This window comes from Mytilus californianus, unplaced genomic scaffold (genome assembly GCF_021869535.1).
Source record: "Mytilus californianus isolate M0D057914Y unplaced genomic scaffold, xbMytCali1.0.p SCAF_8, whole genome shotgun sequence".
In the NCBI taxonomy this organism is placed as follows: Eukaryota; Metazoa; Mollusca; class Bivalvia; order Mytilida; family Mytilidae; genus Mytilus; species Mytilus californianus.
The window spans coordinates 43350275-43368905 of record NW_026262734.1 but is presented as its reverse complement, the minus strand read 5'-3'; the positions used below and the strand labels follow the sequence as shown (position 1 = coordinate 43368905).

General features: G+C 32.0%; 1 protein-coding gene across 1 annotated transcript; it reads left to right on the top strand.

The window, feature by feature from the left end:
• The first annotated feature begins 497 nt into the window (after window positions 1-497).
• LOC127712024 (probable N-acetyltransferase 16) lies at window positions 498-11546 on the top strand. Its single transcript, XM_052218182.1, has 3 exons — window positions 498-662; window positions 2291-2518; window positions 10913-11546. Exons 1-3 carry the CDS (start codon window positions 498-500, stop codon window positions 11453-11455), a joined length of 936 nt encoding a protein of 311 aa, XP_052074142.1. The 3' UTR covers window positions 11456-11546.
• Window positions 11547-18631: the final 7085 nt, after the last annotated feature.

The window sequence follows — 18631 nt, the reverse complement described above, 5'->3', positions numbered from 1 at the left end:
AAAACAAATGACATAACAAATACAAATGTTACAGAATAAAAAAAATGGATGTTCAATGTACAAATTGGTTATATGTAAGATTGGAATTCTATTTCGATATCTCCCTATTGGCTTTGCGCTTTCTTTCCATTATAGCTCAATTACAATAGCTCACTGATTGAATTATCTCATTTGTACCTACGCGACAACTTAATCCTTAGTTCCGTTTAATTCTAATCGTAAACTGTACTATTCTGGCATTTAATTTTAAACGGATATGTCATCTTTGTTACATCACAACCATTCAGGAATTGAGTATGATTATAAAACTTTGAATCTTGAAATCTTGATGAATAAGAAACTGTGTTCTCTGTAAATCGCTATAGTATATCTACATACAGCATACATAAAGAGAAATACATTAATGTTATCATGAACATGAAAAGGACATTTCGCATTATTAAACGAACCCTGCACATTGCGATTAAATAAAGCAAAGTGATGCTGTCGACACTAACATGATAACTTTCCACAGAGTTAAAGTTGATGATTATTACAAAGTGTTGTCTATAAGATCACCAGAGGATGTTTATGAGGGATATGATTACTTACCAGATCGCTTCCATAAACTGATTAGTAGTTCATCAACTGAAGGGTATGCAGCCTCTATTGACAACGAATTTGTAAGTTCCGTAAATGTAAAAAAGGCAGACACAAAAATTAAAACATTGTTTTATTGTGGGTTTGACGTGCATGCTTTGGTTGCACTGTACCTTATCCACTTTTTTTCGAAATGCAAAACCTTGTAAAATACTATATTTTAATGGCACAAACTGACAGAACTAGGGCCAAGCTCTCATTGTACTGTTTTAAATTGCATTGAATGGTTATGTTGTGCTTTGTTTTTCTTGTCTCTGGGTAAGATACAGCAACTGCTGCTTAACACTTAGAAGTGTTGTTTAATTATAACTCGTGATATATATTTCAAATTGCATCAATCTGATTAGATCTCATGTCCAAGTTCTGAAAACGCTCCGTTCTGCTTTCTGTTTTAAAACCTTTCGGGATCCTCTCGTTTTGTCGGATTAATACACACCTTCAAAAATTTGTAGGCTGAAATTTTATTGGCTGAATAATAACTAACAAAACAGAAAGTAGATCGGAGTGTTTTAAAATCCTTGTAAAAGACTGAAATTTCATAAATGTTTAATATGTAACTATTTATTGTGAATTGTTTTTCTTGTCCCTAGAATACATACAGCACATTTTGCTTTTATGCCGTATTATTCAGTACTTGTTTAGATATTAAAAATTTTATTGTATAAAACATCAGTGGACGACTCTCGTTTTCGTTGATCAAGATTTAATTTGATAATACTCTGTTGAATTTGAAGTAATTTTATTGTGAAGTTTATCTGATTTGGCAAGATTTAGAATTCAGTTACTTAAAAAGAACTATCCACTCCTATGTACACATGTATGAATTAACATGACAGGTTTTCAAATATGTGTTTGGGATACAATGGATGAGCTTAAGTTCGTTAAAATTATATCCTTTTAATGTACTAACGATTATCCATTGTGTCTTATACTTCCAAATTACAGTCCTTCTTCATTAGACCTTATTTTACGAAAGCTTAAATAATCTCTTTATTATCTACCCTACTATTCAATTTCATTTTCAATAAGATTTATATAGCCAAGTTTGTGGTTTTTTAATTAATGAATATTAATACAAAGTCGTATGAACTTGCAGTATAAGGAATATGAATCAGAAATTTGTCCATAATTATTGAAAAAAGCATAATCAAATGAACTTCCCAGTACTATACATGTGCTCCGGAAGGTAAAATATCAATAACACACACACACACCCAGTTGTATTCGAGATTTTCGACGATGTGTCAATGAACAGTGACACAGAGGGAGTTAAAACCCCAGAAACAGAAATACAAATTTGCAAAAGTCATACCTAATGCCAGTTGAATACGGAAATGAAGTAAATTGCCAATTCAAATTTAATGAATTTAAGCACACAAAGGAAACAATTGATTTTTATAATGTGATAACTTCATTTCAGCGAGATTTTAAAGAAGCGTTGATTCTAAAAAAAGAAACCACTGTAAACGAATATGCAAAATTCTGTTGCGAAGCAGCCAATCGGCTAATCTCGGGTGACTCTGCTGCTCTCGAGATGGAGGTACGGAATCGGCCGAGTTGTTACGAATGCCGAAGTAGCCGACGAGTGACAGCTTTTTTGCGAAGAGTTATTTTTGGGTTTTATACTTTTAAAAATGTATGTTTATTTAAGGTTGCTTTTCAACTAGTAAATCTTTTGGATGATGGTCGCACGGTCTTGAAGAAAGCTGCACGCGTGGCTAAGGAATATGAAGGAACAGGAATATATAACGCGCTTGATTCATTTACACAGCAAAAGTATCATTTATTGGGCAGACAAAGGACTTTCTCATTTGACGCACACAATCAAACTTTGATGAAACGACTGTATGCCAGAAAAATGGAAACAGTGATGCCAAGAGTAAGAAACTATAATTATTTAACAATTAAGCATACTTGTCTTTTCTCATGGAAATTGTTGTCACCATTCGTCACCCCGACTATGGGTCCATCTATTGCACATTCTAACAATATTAATTTCTCTTTCATAATAGACGTGTTAGAAAAGTCGTCACTACTGCTGGCGCCCGTGTTGGATGGAAGATGAATACAATAAGATTTGGGGACCATCTCAAAAAGTACAAATACTAAATATTTTTGTTAACTGTTTGGGTGTGTTTGATAACGCTGAGATTAATCTTAAGCAATTATTTTTTTTCAAAGTACACACGAGAAGATCAAATATTTTTTCAAGAACCAGAAAATGTTTAATAAATTCATTTTTAGATCAATTTGTATTAATCATGTGAATAATCTATTTTTTTTAACGTTTTGTAAACAAATGGTAAAAAGGTTTGGTCGTATAACTACGAAAGCCATAAAGGGATCCACATAAAAATTATCAACCCGTAATATCGAATTGATAATCCGTGATCTCGGATTGGTAATCTGTGATATTGGATTGACAATCCGTGATATTAGATTGCTTTTCTGTGATTGATAATCCGTGATCTTGGATTGTAATCTGTGATCTCGGATTGACAATCTATGACCTAAGATTGACAGTCTGTGATTTCGGATTGCTAATCTGTGATCTCGGATTGCTAATCTGTGATCTCGGATTGATAATCCGTTATCTCGGATTGATTATCCTGTACTGTAGTTGAATCACTTTTTTATTAGATAATAAAACTCGCATTTAGTGAAAGCTAGCTCAAAGTCATAAATACATTAATAAATAATACAAGGTCTATTTATACATATGGAAGCCGTTGTTATTTACTTTGACCTAGCTTTCAGTAACTGCGAGTTCTCTAATATTGATACTTTGTGTCTTTTTGTCGATATGTTAGTTGGTTTTTTCGGCCTCCTGACAATATAATGAGTCAAGCCATTTCCAACTCATTTTAACAGTAAGTACTTATGTTGTACGTTACAACTCATACTACTATCCAATGTAACGGTACCGTCTTTCCGTCCTTCCGCCCTTCTTTCCACCCGTAAGACCCTTGATAAAACTCTAGACTCAACATCGTTCCAGGATTTCGACCAAACTTTGTACATACTTAGTCCTTATAAACACCTAAAATCCTGTTAATTTTCAAGATCAAAGGTCAAGGTCACAGTTGGACATGCAATTTATTTGATATCCTTGTTAACATTCTAGACTCGTTATAGTTCGACATATATTGACTTGACTTGGTATATACTTAACCCGTATGAAAATCTAGAACCCAATTCATTTTCAATTTCATAGGTCAAAGGTCAATTGACCACCAATTGTTACACCGTATAAGAAATATCATTTCGACAGAAAACGCCGAGGAAAAACAAGAAATGTAAAAAAATAAATAAAGAATGTCGGAGTGTCGTCTGCATGCATGTTGAACACGCAATAAGACTTTTAAAGACATTCAGGGTTGTCTGAAAGAGGTAATGCCAATTTCCCCTGTAAAATTTTCACGGAAGGGCCAATTTCATAAAGTGCTGAAACATTAAAATTGACGGTTGAAACCAGAAATAAAAATGTTTTTTATTCAATATCTCGATTTTTATATATTATGATATGTCTGAAAAATAGTTTATTTAACTCCCAAAAACAGATGAAAGTCAAATAGGCCTATCCCTTACAGAACTGCTGCAGGTCTAGATCTGCTGCAAACAAAAAGCTTGCAGCATAAAAATTGACGAATTTCATAAGTTTACACTTCTATGAATAATTTGTACTTACAAATATTGTCTTTGAAAACTAAACTTTTAATTTCCAAATAAAAATGCCTCCTGAACACTAATATATCATGAAATGAAACACCATCAACATTGTCAAATTTCAAATCTTTATCTTCCAGGAAGTTACCAATAGGCATGCTCAGTCATTTTATGTAGTTCTTGCAATGCTCTTGCAAACATTTAGAATTGTCAAATATTTCTGCAATCTAGCTGCGAACATCCCTTATATTGTAGTTTTTCTTGCAATCTTACTGCAAACATATTTGTTTCTGCAAACTTACCGCAAGCTTGCAGCAAAAAGCTGCAATGTTTGCAGGAGGTTTGCAGCTAGCTGCAAACATCTGCAAACATTATTCAAAGGGTTCCTGCAAGCTTTTTGTTTGCAGCAGACCTGCAGCAAATTTGCAGCAGATCTGCTGCAAACATTTCAGTTCTGTAAGGTTATAAGGGTATGCGGAATTTACCGTGTTTTAGGTGTCAATAACAGGGAATCCCCGAGAAGGACATTTCAAACCAAAACAAAGTTATGTTTTTTATGGTTGTTGTAATTTATACAACTTTTTTCCTCAAAAATGAAATTGGTTAAGTGTGTCCTTAATACCTAAAATACAACTTTTTTAATAAAAAAGTTGAACATCACTGTATTGTACCTTTATAAGTGCCTAATAGTAACGTATAATTCCCGAGTCGTCGTGGCTCCATCGGTACCGCGTAGAACGGTTAAGGACGGATTATTTTAAAGAATGAGTTCAAATCTCACGCAGATGTTTTGCATTTTTTGTGTTGAAATATTAAATTGTCATGTTTCTATCATATTTTTTTCGGATGTTGGTTTAATTTATAGAGTCTTTATGAATCAATTTGACTATCTATCATTTCATTAAAGGAAAAAACTAATGTGTTGCTTATTGTGTGTGCTTTTATTGTGTGTTCCTATAATTACTATCCATACTCTAGAATTACTTCCTATTCCTGCTACATTTAGTATATATATGCAAGGAACAATTGCCGTCAAGCTGAAGTAGATGTTTGTACAAAGAACAATAACACGCGAGAATTGATAATGATGCAATGTAGCCCAAAAGTGTGTGTGTAAAACACTCATAACAAAAAAAGGCCATGGCAAAAAAATTTCGAAACAACGAATGGGACAGAGATAAATACATCCTCATTGAGGAAAACAACATCCCAGTTAAATGCGTCCGATATTATAGACCGATCTCGAATCAGATTAGGTGATTTATATCCGATAATTAGATTATTGGATGTGTTCTGTATTTATATTTTACCCCCGTTTTTCGTATTATTTTGTTAGTTTTAAGTTATAAAACAAAGCTATAAAATACATGTACGATACAAATCACCTACTAACATTAACACGCGAACTTAGGCATAATGTTTCTTTTTTTAGTAAACAACTAATTTTGAATATCTATCAGTTATATCTATTTTCATGCTCCTCAGGGGTGTTAACAAACGAATTCAATATTGGTTTTAACAAGGATTTGTATAGTAGTCTTACTATACAAATCCTTGGTATTGAGAAATGAAATAAAAACAATAGTCTTGGCCTTGTTAATTGTAGGAATACCTTTCAAGATATGAAAATAGATGATGTGACGTATTTTATGTACTATGATTAGCATCTATCGGGCTATTTAAAAACACAATTTACCTGTCTAATCAAATGAAAAAAAAAAAATCACGGGAAATTGGCCATACCTCTATAATGGAAACATCAATGGAACGAAATATATCAAATAGCTGAATTGGGTACTGGACTTATTTTCGTATAAAACAAGTATGGACACAGATCAGTGTGGATATTGTTTATACTTTCGACAGTGTTTTCTAACAAAAAAGTTTTCTACAGGTTTTTTTTTCATAGTGTTCTATGTTAAACTGTGTTCCACAGTGACAGCCATCTTCAATATCAGACCAGTACCAAACACTACAAATTTGTAGTGTCGGTTTTTTTTTCAATATTTGGGTTTTATGTTAAAGATTATCATCGAGGAGACACTTTTTGTACACATAATATGGATTACCAAATGATTCTGTTAAAATATGTTCCACTTCTTTGCTTTTGTATAAACAATGATAAAAATTAGAAGAGGAACACATAAGCTGCATTTCTGCATTATGTGATTTTAATATGCAAGATGATTTATAAGAACCTGTATGTATGTTCTTCTCGTATGGTTCTAATTATGTGATTTTAATATGCAAGATGATTTATAAGAACCTGTATGTATGTTCTTCTCGTATGGTTCTAATTATGTGATTTTAATATGCAAGATGATTTATAAGAACCTGTGTTGTATGTTCTTCTCGTATGGTTCTAATTATGTCCGTTGTGCCAGTCTAACGGTTGTGGTGGGCATTTCTTACTTGAAACACTTACATGTAGTTAAGGATCATCCAAGTATCATCAGTGAAAGATTTTGTTTACATGTTCGATATTGTTTCTTGGAAGATGTCGAATAGTTAATAGTTATGATAATACCTGGCATGCACATGGAGCTTGATGAGCAAGCAAGTACACTTCTGTTGTATTACACATGTATTTTTATTCTTTCTTTGAAATTGTCTTTGTCTTAGATTCTCCATGGCCTGGTTGAAGTTATATCATGTATATAAACATGATAAAAGACAAATTTACCAGTATGAAATAATTTTGATAACATGGTATCTCCAATTTATTTGTTTATACTTATTAATTTCAATAAATAAATTATGAGAAATAGCTATAGTGTAGACTAAAAGAAATGTGAAAAAGGTTTTGCAGAATTATTCTTGTTTCGAGGTTTTTGTTATGTGGATAAAGATATAAATGAAACCTGTAGGATGCAGTTTTGTTGTGGCCATGGTATAAAAACAAATAGTGCTGTAATCTGGCAATTAATATTAACACAAATTAAAAAATAATGAATGAATGATAAAAGTTGAACAATGACAGATAATTTTAGAAACTGACTTTAGTCTTATGAGTTTCATCCATATGTATGAATGAATGAATGACCAGTTGCACTCATGGCTCTTCAGTAGACAGTACAAATGGTTGAAAAGGTGACAAAACCACCCAGCATCATATTCCAGGTAGCAATGTTTGGTATATTTCAATGTGCTTTTTTTTTTGTTATCTGGACGCAAAAATGTTTGTTTTAACATGTTCAAATGTAAATAAAATGCTTTAATCTCCCTTTAACTACTTATGTTCTGTGGATGCTGCTTCAATAATTCCTTGTGCTGACAATTTCTACGATCTTACCTTAGTTGTTTATATGTTGATATGGTTGTCTGTTTATGAATCTCTGACAATTTCACAAAGAATGCATTGGCAATTTCGCATAACAATGGGCTGAGCTTAATGCAAAGCACTTTAATAATACACTTAGACAGAGAGCTCAATCCAGTGATATACTTCTTGAACACCACTAACAAACATGCCTAACTGCATGGATCAGAGGTCCTGAAAATAGACATATCCATTAATTATATTATATGTAAATATAATGTCTCTGTACATGTATATAAAACTCATACAAATTTCTGGTAAAAATAGTTAATAAAAAGCAAGTAGATGTCACTACATGCACAAATAAATACATCCTGAGTGCCTCTCTCTTGAAATAAGAACAAACTTCCACTTTATCATAGTAAACAGGTGAACATGGTGAAAAAAAACATTGAAAACTAAAAAACGTTTTCAGTGTCTTTTACCATCAAAACTGAATCAATACATTTGTATTAGTACATGTATTTGCATCAGTGTAAACATGTGCTTAAAAGTAGTAACTTTTTTATTAATATATATCATACACTGTCTGTTGTATGGCTGTATACAATTGTTTCGCGCCTACATCAATATTCATAGCAGTGAAAAAGTTTTCCTGTGGATAAATATATATATAAACGCCTAAAAAGTGTACACAAAAACACCAATAACAAAAAAAGGAACTATAAATGTAATTATTTATAAATATTTCGGATAACAGATATCCTTCATCAGTAAATATGATTGTGATGTTGAATGAATCATATATCAGTCTACTTAGATTAAACCATAACAATCTTGAAATTTATACAATAAAAAAGTCAAACCGAACATCAGGTAAGACGCTTGCACAATTCTAAATATGTGTTAAACACGACATAGGTTATATGACTACTTACAACAGAGAGTTCAAATATATGCTTTAAATAGAAATAATTATGTGCGATATGAACTAGCACAATTCTAAAGCTTTAACGGTGACGATAGTTATGATGCTACAAGAACGATTGCGTCAATAATAATCTAAATAAACAGCACTGAACGATCTAAATGTGTAAATATTTCAAATTTGACAACGGTAGAGTATATATACACGAGGCTGTTGTGGAAGAGTGGACTGCATCTAGGCATAAGGTCTATGCAGTTTTAATAAATATATACATGTATATACACGAGGCTGGTGTGGACGCACTTGCATGCACAAAAAAGCCAAAAAAATCTAGATACATGAAGATAGAGAACGTGGTATTGATAATGTTATCCGGAGTTTTATGTATTTTACTTTCAATAAATTTATTCTTTTTTTCGGAAAAAAGACATTCCAAGAAAATGGATGTAATGTATATGTATCAGACATGTCAGATGCAGAAGCTAATCTATTTAACTCTCCCAGTATTGAGTCAAAGTCTCATGTCAAACTACATGTCAGTTCTCTATAGAAACTAAAACTATGCCTAGAGTAATTCATCAGATAATTATTAGTCCAAAGGAAGGCGTCACAGGAAAATTTAAAATATATAACGTGAGGGTACCCAAATTGCACCTATTTTGACAGTTTTTTCACCTACGTTTTTTTATGATCCAGACAAAAGTTTCCATTCTGTGTTTTTTTTGTAGATGTGTCCTTATTTACTATATAGTTACACTAGTTTAATTTTGGATCCATATTGAATCATAGAAAAATGGGTTTGAACCGACCTCCAAACGATCCAGGATGCCATAATGAGGAGTACCCAAATTGCATCCATGCTTAAATTCACATCCTTAAAAAATGAAAAACAGATGTTTTGTTTCATTTCTTCAAATATTTAGAACAATGTGACATTAGTCCATGCTTACTATTCATTTTTTAAGGAATGGATGCTTGTAACATATTTAATTTGCTCATTTTTTAAAGATGACGTTTTGAGAACGTTTCCGTAGATTTACTTTTTCCAGTGAATGCTTCATCTGTTGATATTTACTGTGAACGTTTTGTGTATATCTAAATATATTTACCTATGTTGAAAGACGTGTATAATGTCAAATCATAAAAACACAAATTGTTTAGTCTCAAAGAAAACTTGTAAGATTTCCGCAGCTATTTTTGTTGAATAGGTGCAATTTGGGTACTGTGACGTTAGCCTTTTAACATGGTCAAGACATCATAATTATTTGGCTAAGATGACCATTTGATATTTTGGGGGCCAGAAGGATTGTTTTGCAAATCGACTATTCATTTTCATCTGTTGCTATATACACATGCTTATTTTATTCAGTGGATATGATATTCATTTTCAAAATAATCTTCCCCAAAAATTAAAGGGTAATCCCCTTTCCTTTCAACCTTATACCTAAATGTACTACACCCGTACCTTTGTCTTTGGAGCAAATCCTCTTGCATCCTGGTTTTGTTGCTCTCAACTCAACCATAGTTTATAGACTTGAGAAATTCATTCAGATTCACTGTAGGTTATATGATAAAGCGTTAATGATCTACATTTATAATAAAACATTAACGCTTGAAATATTGTTTCGTTTACTTGTTAACTTTTAATTTGAGTTCATGGTTTAATTTATTATAAGAATGGACTTTTCCTTATCTTAAGGTGTGCAATTGATATTTACCGGGTATACATTTATTTCCAGTTTTGGATCGAAAAAGCGGGCAAAGTGTTCATATCAGGACATAAATTGTTCTTCCAAATTTTAATTTGGAGTTGCTTGATTTCTTGATTTGCACGAAGATGGACATTTTATGATATTAATGTAATCTCGGACATAAAAGGACAAATTAAAAACGTTGAGATAGAAGCAATTTAGGCGCAGACATTTCTGTCGTTTATAACATCAGAAATCCTATTTGTTTATCTAATTGTACTTAGAAGTGTTACATTGTACCAGGAATTGATTTCATTTACAAAGTCGTTCGCTTATTTCCCATTCAGTTGAATATATTAACACCACTAAACATCATTGGTGTAATACAGTTTTTTCATTTTTTTTTTTAAATAATCTTCATAAAATTACACACATCACCTAAGTATGTTAATATAAGTAAATAGAGAAAAAGAAATCATAGTTATTATGAAAAGTAACTTATTTTAACAAATGGAATTTGAAAAGAAATCGAGGCAAAAAATGAAGAGAAATAATGACCCCAATAAAAATGTTAAAAGGGGGGGGGGGGGCTGTGGTGATAGTACGATCTGTTTGTAGAAACGGGTGTTATGAGACGTGAAGTTGAAGGGATATGTATCATGATCTGGGTCTGAATAAACAATTTTCTTGTGATATGTAACTAAACTTTTATACTTTTATAAATTTTAGGATGTAACAGCGTATAATTTGAAGTCTCCCAGAGAGGTTCTAAAAAACAACACAACTAGACCAAACAACAACAACAACACAATATTTCCTGTCCATCTTAAGGAAGTCTTCAAATCAGAGAAAATGTGTAGCGAACTTTTCCCGGAAGGTAGAATGCTATGTTTCTATGTACCGTATAAATTAAAAGATTCCAACATACCACTGATATATTATCAGGGGACGAAAGTTCTGGGATCAGTTACTGAAGGATCCCTATTAGTAACAGCAGGGACAAGCTTCCGTTGTAGTAAAGGACATATATTTGTACTTGATGTGTACGGAACTTTAAATAATGCATTTGTACAACATTTACTACAGCATTTCCGACATGTGGACCTACGATTTGTTAATGAGCCAATGGAAATAAACATACATTGCATGGATTCTGAAAACCAGTATATAACTGATGCTATGAGACAACTCGATATTCAGAGAGACGAAAGTTTCAGAGATGTTCATCATGTAGCTACCACAGAAATGAATTGGAAATACTTAATTCAGTGATATTTACGATTCTATATAAAGCATTATATAATAAATTAAAGACGAAAATTAATGTACTGACCTATATAATATTTTAGTAAATGTAGTTATGACTGAGACAAAAACCCATACTTTTTTTACGAAATTAACAAGATTACAATTAATACGTGATTGTCAAATGATGTATGCCATACATGAATATTTATCTGAACTATATTCAAGTTGCTCAATTGTAAAATAACTACGCAACTTCCCAAAATGAAATATTTGTTCAACAATATGATACTAATTATTGTAAAAAAACCTTCATGTATTCTGGAACATTGTTACGGAAGCGTATTAGCGCCACACAACTTTTTTTTTTAATATTCCTTCCTATGTTTGCGTTATAACGCAAACCTTTGCGTTATAACGCAAACCTTTGCGAAATAACGCAAACCTTTGCGTTATAACGCAAACCTTTGCGATATAACGCAAACCTTTGCGTAATAACGCAAACCTTTGCGTAATAACGCAAACCTTTGCGAAATAACGCAAACCTTTGCGTTATAACGCAAACCTTTGCGTTATAACGCAAACATTTGCAAAATCTCGCAAACATTTTTTTTTATCTTATTTCTTATTTAAGATTCAAAGGAAGCAGCAGTTATAAATGGAGGAGGCTGCCTACATTAAAATGTATCCTCCTTTGTACTCATAACAAAGAAAAATGCTTGAATATTTAGAACATATCATTGACTAATAATGAGTAGGATAATAGATATAAGAAGATGTGGTATGAATGGCAATGAGACAACTCTCCATCCAAGTCACAATTTCTAAAATCAAACCATTTGATATAGGTCAAAGTACGGTCTTCAACACGGAGCCTTGGTTCACACCGTACAGCAAGCTATACAGGGCCCCAAAAATTATATACATGATAATACATGTATATATATTACAAAGAAAATTGAGTAAATTGAAGTTGTATCGAAGAATATAAAAAATCAACCCTGCTAATATAGCTATAGCCAAATATAAATATACTTCCAAAGTAAGCTCTCGTTTGAGGATTGTGTAAGGTTGGTTAGATCCAAACAAGCTACCTTTTTGCAATAAAATGAAGATGTTTTATTATTAAAATTATGTTCTCTACATTTAAATTGCTACCCAAGTATCTTAAAGTTACTTCACTAGATTGAAATGAAAATTCCATGAATTTCTATCAAAGAATCTTGATCATATTCTGAGATTTGAAACAAATCTTGCATCAAAATTAAAAAAAAAATGTTTCTTTATTAATAATTCATTTTAAGCAGAAAGATCATTTTGTCTATTTGACTTGAAAGTTTCACAAATGTATGACATTAGTTTTGCTCTTTCAATTAAAATATGCCTATACCATATCTATTTTCTTGTTAAATTATATACTTTTCTGATGCACAAATCATTCTTAATTTATGTATAATTGCACTTCAAGTATTCCATTATTCCTATGCAAATTTATTATAATGAGTTGGCATTGTATTTATGGTTCTTTTCCTATCTACTAGTAAATCACAACCGAAAATAATGACAGACAGACATATATACAAAACTTAATGAATAATTGAAATCAAAATGTTTGCGTTATATCGCAAAGGTTTGCGTTATAACGCAAAAGGTTTGCGTTATTTCGCAAAGGTTTGCGTTATTTCGCAAAGGTTTGCGTTATTTCGCATATGTTTGCGTTATAACGCAAAAGGTTTGCGTTATTTCGCAAATGTTTGCGTTATATTGCAAAGGTTTGCGTTATTTCGCAAATGTTTGCGTTATAACGCAAAAGGTTTGCGTTATTTCGCAAAGGTTTGCGTTATTTCGCAAAGGTTTGCGTTATTTCGCAAAAGGTTTGCGTTAAAACGCAAAAGGTTTGCGTTATAACACAAATGTTTGCGTTATAACGCAAAGGTTTGCGTTATAACGCAAACATAGGAAGAAATATAAAAAAAAAAGACGTGTGGCGCTAATACGCTTCCGTACATTGTTGTTGAATTCCTTGTCTTTAACTTTGAGAGAATGTATAACGCAAGACTAAATGTCAAAGATACAGGAAGAGAACTTTACGTAGTTATAATAACGTTATAATTTTGATTTCACATTTCTTGATCGGTGTGTCACACCCTCAACTGATAAATAATGACCGTTCCCCAAGTTTAGCTTCTACAGACCCCTCATCTGTGAAATGTCCTACTATAGTCTATAGTGAGAATTTCTCCTCGCGTAGCCACAAGGTTCCAGTTCTCATTATTTAAATCCGACTGAAAACATATGAAAAAGCATTCAAGTCACTGACACAGTTAAATCTGAAAGCCAGACAGTTTATTCCATTGTTCCACTGAGACCCAATTTCACTAACGGCTTGACGCGTTTACATATTTACTAATTCTTACCTTTTCTTTGATGCAAAATATCCAAAAGAAACGATAAAATGCCCAGCTGATGATACGATGACCTAATTTTGGGAGAAAATATAAAATAGTGAACTCTATCAAATTTTGCGTAGCTGAATTTCCGGATTATATAAATTGAACGTTCTGGAAAATTTCTCAGGTGTTCCACACACAACAATACAACGATTTCAAATTAAGAATTTTGAAACAAAAACATCAGTTCAGCGATACAGGCCTTATTTATATGTATGTTCAATAGTAGGGTGCCCAGTCAACAAATTTGATCGATTTGGGTTAACGGAATAACACACGGCTATATTTTATATTATTGGAAAGAAGAGAACAAGCCTCGTCGAAATATTGATGTCGTCGTTGTCTACAGTGGTCAAGATTTTCTTAAATTTGGGTCAAAGGTCAAATCTAAAATTTCAAGGAAAACGTAGAGTCACGTTTAGACAGCTGGCCACCCCTACATATTTGCGTTTATAGCAATATAAATTCAAATAATTCAAAGGATTATAACTAAAGTTTCTATATTTAGGACTAATTTGATAATTGTATTGCCAAATATGGTTCGAGATTGACATTTGTACTTATAGGGTGCACATTTACAATTTTCATTCAGCTGTTAAATAACAGTGACCTTGACCTTTTAAAAGTTCCAAAATCGGAATACAAGTGATCTTTAGAGATGTTTTTTTTAAATATTAACATTTATAAGTTGCCCTCCCAAAATGATGTATTTTTTCCGTCTTTTGATAGAAGGTGTTCGTCATGATTCTCTGGGTAAATATCCAATTTTCTTTTGGTGAACGTGGAAGCACATCAAATAGTACTTAGTTCCAAAACTGATGAATATTAATGCAGAATTGATTGAATTAGCAGGTCTGAGTATATATTTGCTTTACAGAAATTAAAAAACAAACTGCAAACGGTGAAAAAGGGGGAGGGTTTATGTTACAAGTTATGAAAACAAAATGAGAATTAGAAACAGCAGGCTAATCACTCCATCTTACACATATATATCATGTGTAATGTACATGACTTATCGAACATACATTGGCCTACATTGACATGAAGTTAAAGATTATCTACAAAAAGAAAGTTTTGTACAGCATCGATGTATTTTACAAACACTTGTAAACAACATCAATCTGATTAAAATATAGATCTCTGATTTCGTTATCCTCATTTGAGCTTATATATAAGAGCACGCGAGTTAATAAAGATCAGAATTTTAATAAGAGCGAAACACCATAGAAAAATTACCGAAGCTAGTAGTAGCTATTACGTTTCATTGTCTACTGTTAAGTTGAAAGCACATCGACTAGGTTTAGGTAAGAGAGCTAATTTCAGTTGTTCTTTTTTAAATCGCATTCGACGCAAGTAGCAGAATGCGAGGCATACAGAATACAATCTGATGGTGGTGGCGGCAACACCGTAAACTATTTGTATAGCTTATATTATTTCAGAGGACAGAGGAACTGGAGGATTCATACTTTGTATACAGATTCATTGTGTTACGAAGTTTCCGTCATATAATCATTATCCTTGACCTTATATTCAATATTAAGTGACTGCTTAAAAACTGTATAGCTTTTTTCGTCATGTGAATGTCTCAATTATCACGAGTTCTAGGATAACTATTTTTGGTTACTAATATATTGTATCCTTGCAAGGTCTACATGATGTTTATATTTCAGAGGGCAGAGGAACTGGATGATTCATACTTTGTATATAGATCCATTGTGTTACGAAGTTTCCGTCATTTAATCATTATCCTTCATCTAAATAGAACTAGCGAAATTATGACGTACATTGTCAAGAGGTTGCCTATAGGATCTGAAGATTTCCAAATAGCTCTGGTGAAATACAACTACCATCCCTCGCTTGTCTTTAACTTTGTACAATATACAAGGGTACACTCAATTACATCCGCATTGTATGACAAACACAATTCTAATGGACCGACAAAAACTGATGAAGCCTTACAAAAGGCAGACGAGGTATAAAAAATTATACAAAAATCACATATAACAAACTTCTCAAATATCACAAACAATAATTCAAATTGTACATTTAAACTAATTAACCCCGGGTCGTTTGATAATACTCTTGATTACAAGTCTTCAGTTTTAATTTGAAGGCTCTGTTTGGTTTTTTTATTGGATACCTTTCGGCTAAGATGAACACATCTATAGAGAGAGGTTAACAAGGAGCAATACAAAAACCTATATTAAAAACCAGACTATGACCAAAAGGAAAAAGACAAAAAGACAAATAAGTGTCAACCAAACATTACACAGAAAACTCAAGTTGAATCAATAAGTACTTACGATCTACATCATGTCGTCATACTTTCCAGAAATGTGTCGCATTGCTAAGAATTGATAAGTAAAAAGTGAAATAACAAACTCTAAGGAAAATTCAAAATGGAGAGTCCCTTTTTAGTTGGCAAAATCAGATGCCCAAACCCAACAATTAAAGGAAACAACTGTCAGATATTCTTCTTGGAATAGGCATACGATATTTTACAAATATATTTCTTCTTATGTATAACTTTACTCTGAAATGCTGTCCCTATATTCATTTATCTATTCTCCGTCCTGCATAATGTTCTAGTTATCCAAAGTCAAGTGGCAATATATAAAACTTTGGATAGAACAAAATTAGAAAATGAGCGAATCAGTGCTTCGACAGCTATTTATTATAATATTCTTCCGAATGCTGCGGTCATGGGACTACGTAGAAAAATAAATTATACAAACATGAATTGTGTGCAAAAAGGTCACAAAAGAACTTTCCCCACTTCCGAAGATTCGTAATACCAATTATGGTAACCATACATACTTACACGTATACTTGAATGTCCCTCTGGAATCTTTCGCCCTCCTTTAACATCATTTTTGTGTCAACATTAAGAGTAAATTGCAGTTATGCTTCCAAATTTATGTAGCATTTAGATAGACATATAGATAAACAGAAGCAAACGAATATCTAGGAAAATAATATTTTTTAAAGTATTCAGTTACTCATCAAAGGCTGTGGACAGACACATAACTGACGATGATTTGAAGCAATTTTCACTTATAGTCAAATCAATTATGTAAGACCTAGTAGTCTGTGACATTTTACTGAACTGATACAAGAAGAATTTGAAGTCCCTAACATGTAGTTTACAATAAACTTTGTTCCAATGCCTGTTTAAAAAATTGCTGTAAGAATGAAGCACTTCGTGAATATTATATCGGGTGTTTTCAGACGAGTACGTGATACATTTATCGGGTCTTCTAGTGATTTCTTAATACGTGGTTACTTATTTGTTTTACATTTTATCTTTATTCCAATAAATCCTTTTTAGTAAACTTTACTGTATCAACAAGTATCTTTCTGAAACTTTCTTTGTTAATCATGGTAATGGTTTACATTTTTTATTAATTCCAGATATTTCAAGACGAGTCATCTGAATCACATATCTTTGCTTACAAATACATCATTGTAATCTATGTTGGTTTGTCATCTGATAGAATGAACGAATTATCACAAGCCAAAAAAATGAGAGAAAAAGAATAAAAATTTTCTCAGTAGGTATTGGGAATGCAGTTTCTCACATGGAGATTGTCAACACTGCATTCAGTAAATATTATGCGTTCAATATTATGCACCTTGATGATATTTACAATCAGCTAATACAAGACAGCATAGACGTCAGTTGTCTAGGTATTTATTTCGCTACATACACTAATATAATCCAAATGATCTTTTTAAAACAATGCTACTAGATATAAGAAGATGTGGTATGAGTGCCAATGCTACTACATGCTTTGGTAATACACCCTTTGTCTACATCTCATGCGTTAAGTTAACTTGTTAAACTTCAAGCAAACGGTTTGAATTTCAATAAACGAATTTACAAATTGAAAAATGCATCTTATCCTCCTTCATGTGTGAAACAACAATTCATGTCATCACATTTGATTTGCAAAGAATGCATATAAAATAAATGAAGACATTTTTTAAAAACAATTGTCCTTAAAATGTTAGTTTCACAACAACCAATCTGAGGTGTTTTAGATAAAGACCAAGGTATTAAAACACTGTATCATTCTTCCGTTGTATTCAAGACATGGTTTGTCAGATGACAGAGTTAATATTTGTAAATGTTGAGTACTTGCATTATGCCTTCCAACTTAACGCTTTTGAAGAAGAGTTTAATTTTTGTTAAAGTGTGGAAAAAGCCACCTTTTAAGAAATTACTTATATATTCAAATGTGATAAATCCTTACCCAAAATTAAGATTGTTGTTATTTTTTTCTGAACATTACCAAAAATTTGAGTAGAATAGCTTTTGAAAAATCATAACCTCCTCTTTAAATTACATCCAAAACATTGTTATACTGATGATTATTCCACAACATCTAAACAGACTTTTTATAGGCAACAACATAAACGTTTTATTGAAAAATCTATGTTCTTGTAAATTCAAAGATATTTTTGAGAATATTTCTGTTGACTGTTTTTGATTTTCAACATGTTTTAAGATTTGTTATTCGAAAAGTTTTTCATGATATAAAACAGTTAAAAAAAGTATTATATGTTTCGATTTTAGCTAAAATTCGAAGTTTACAAGTTGAATGCAAAGTCATTCAAAACTTTGTGACACCCATAACATGTTTCTTGATCTCAACGGCAAATTCATTTATCAAAGTCAAGTTTAACGACAATTAAAAAGAAAAAGAAACTTTTATCTTTCTGTTTTTTCTAAAATAAAATACTGCGTATCAAT

What these genes read in the sequence shown, in the direction of transcription:
- LOC127712024 (XM_052218182.1), top strand. Translation starts at nt 498, where the DNA reads ATGATAACTTTCCACAGAGTTAAAGTTGATGATTATTACAAAGTGTTG. An exon ending in CCTCTATTGACAACGAATTT is followed by an intron (nt 663 to 2,290) that starts GTAAGTTCCGTA and finishes TGTTTATTTAAG; the next exon opens with GTTGCTTTTCAACTAGTAAA. An exon ending in TGGAAACAGTGATGCCAAGA is followed by an intron (nt 2,519 to 10,912) that starts GTAAGAAACTAT and finishes TATAAATTTTAG; the next exon opens with GATGTAACAGCGTATAATTT.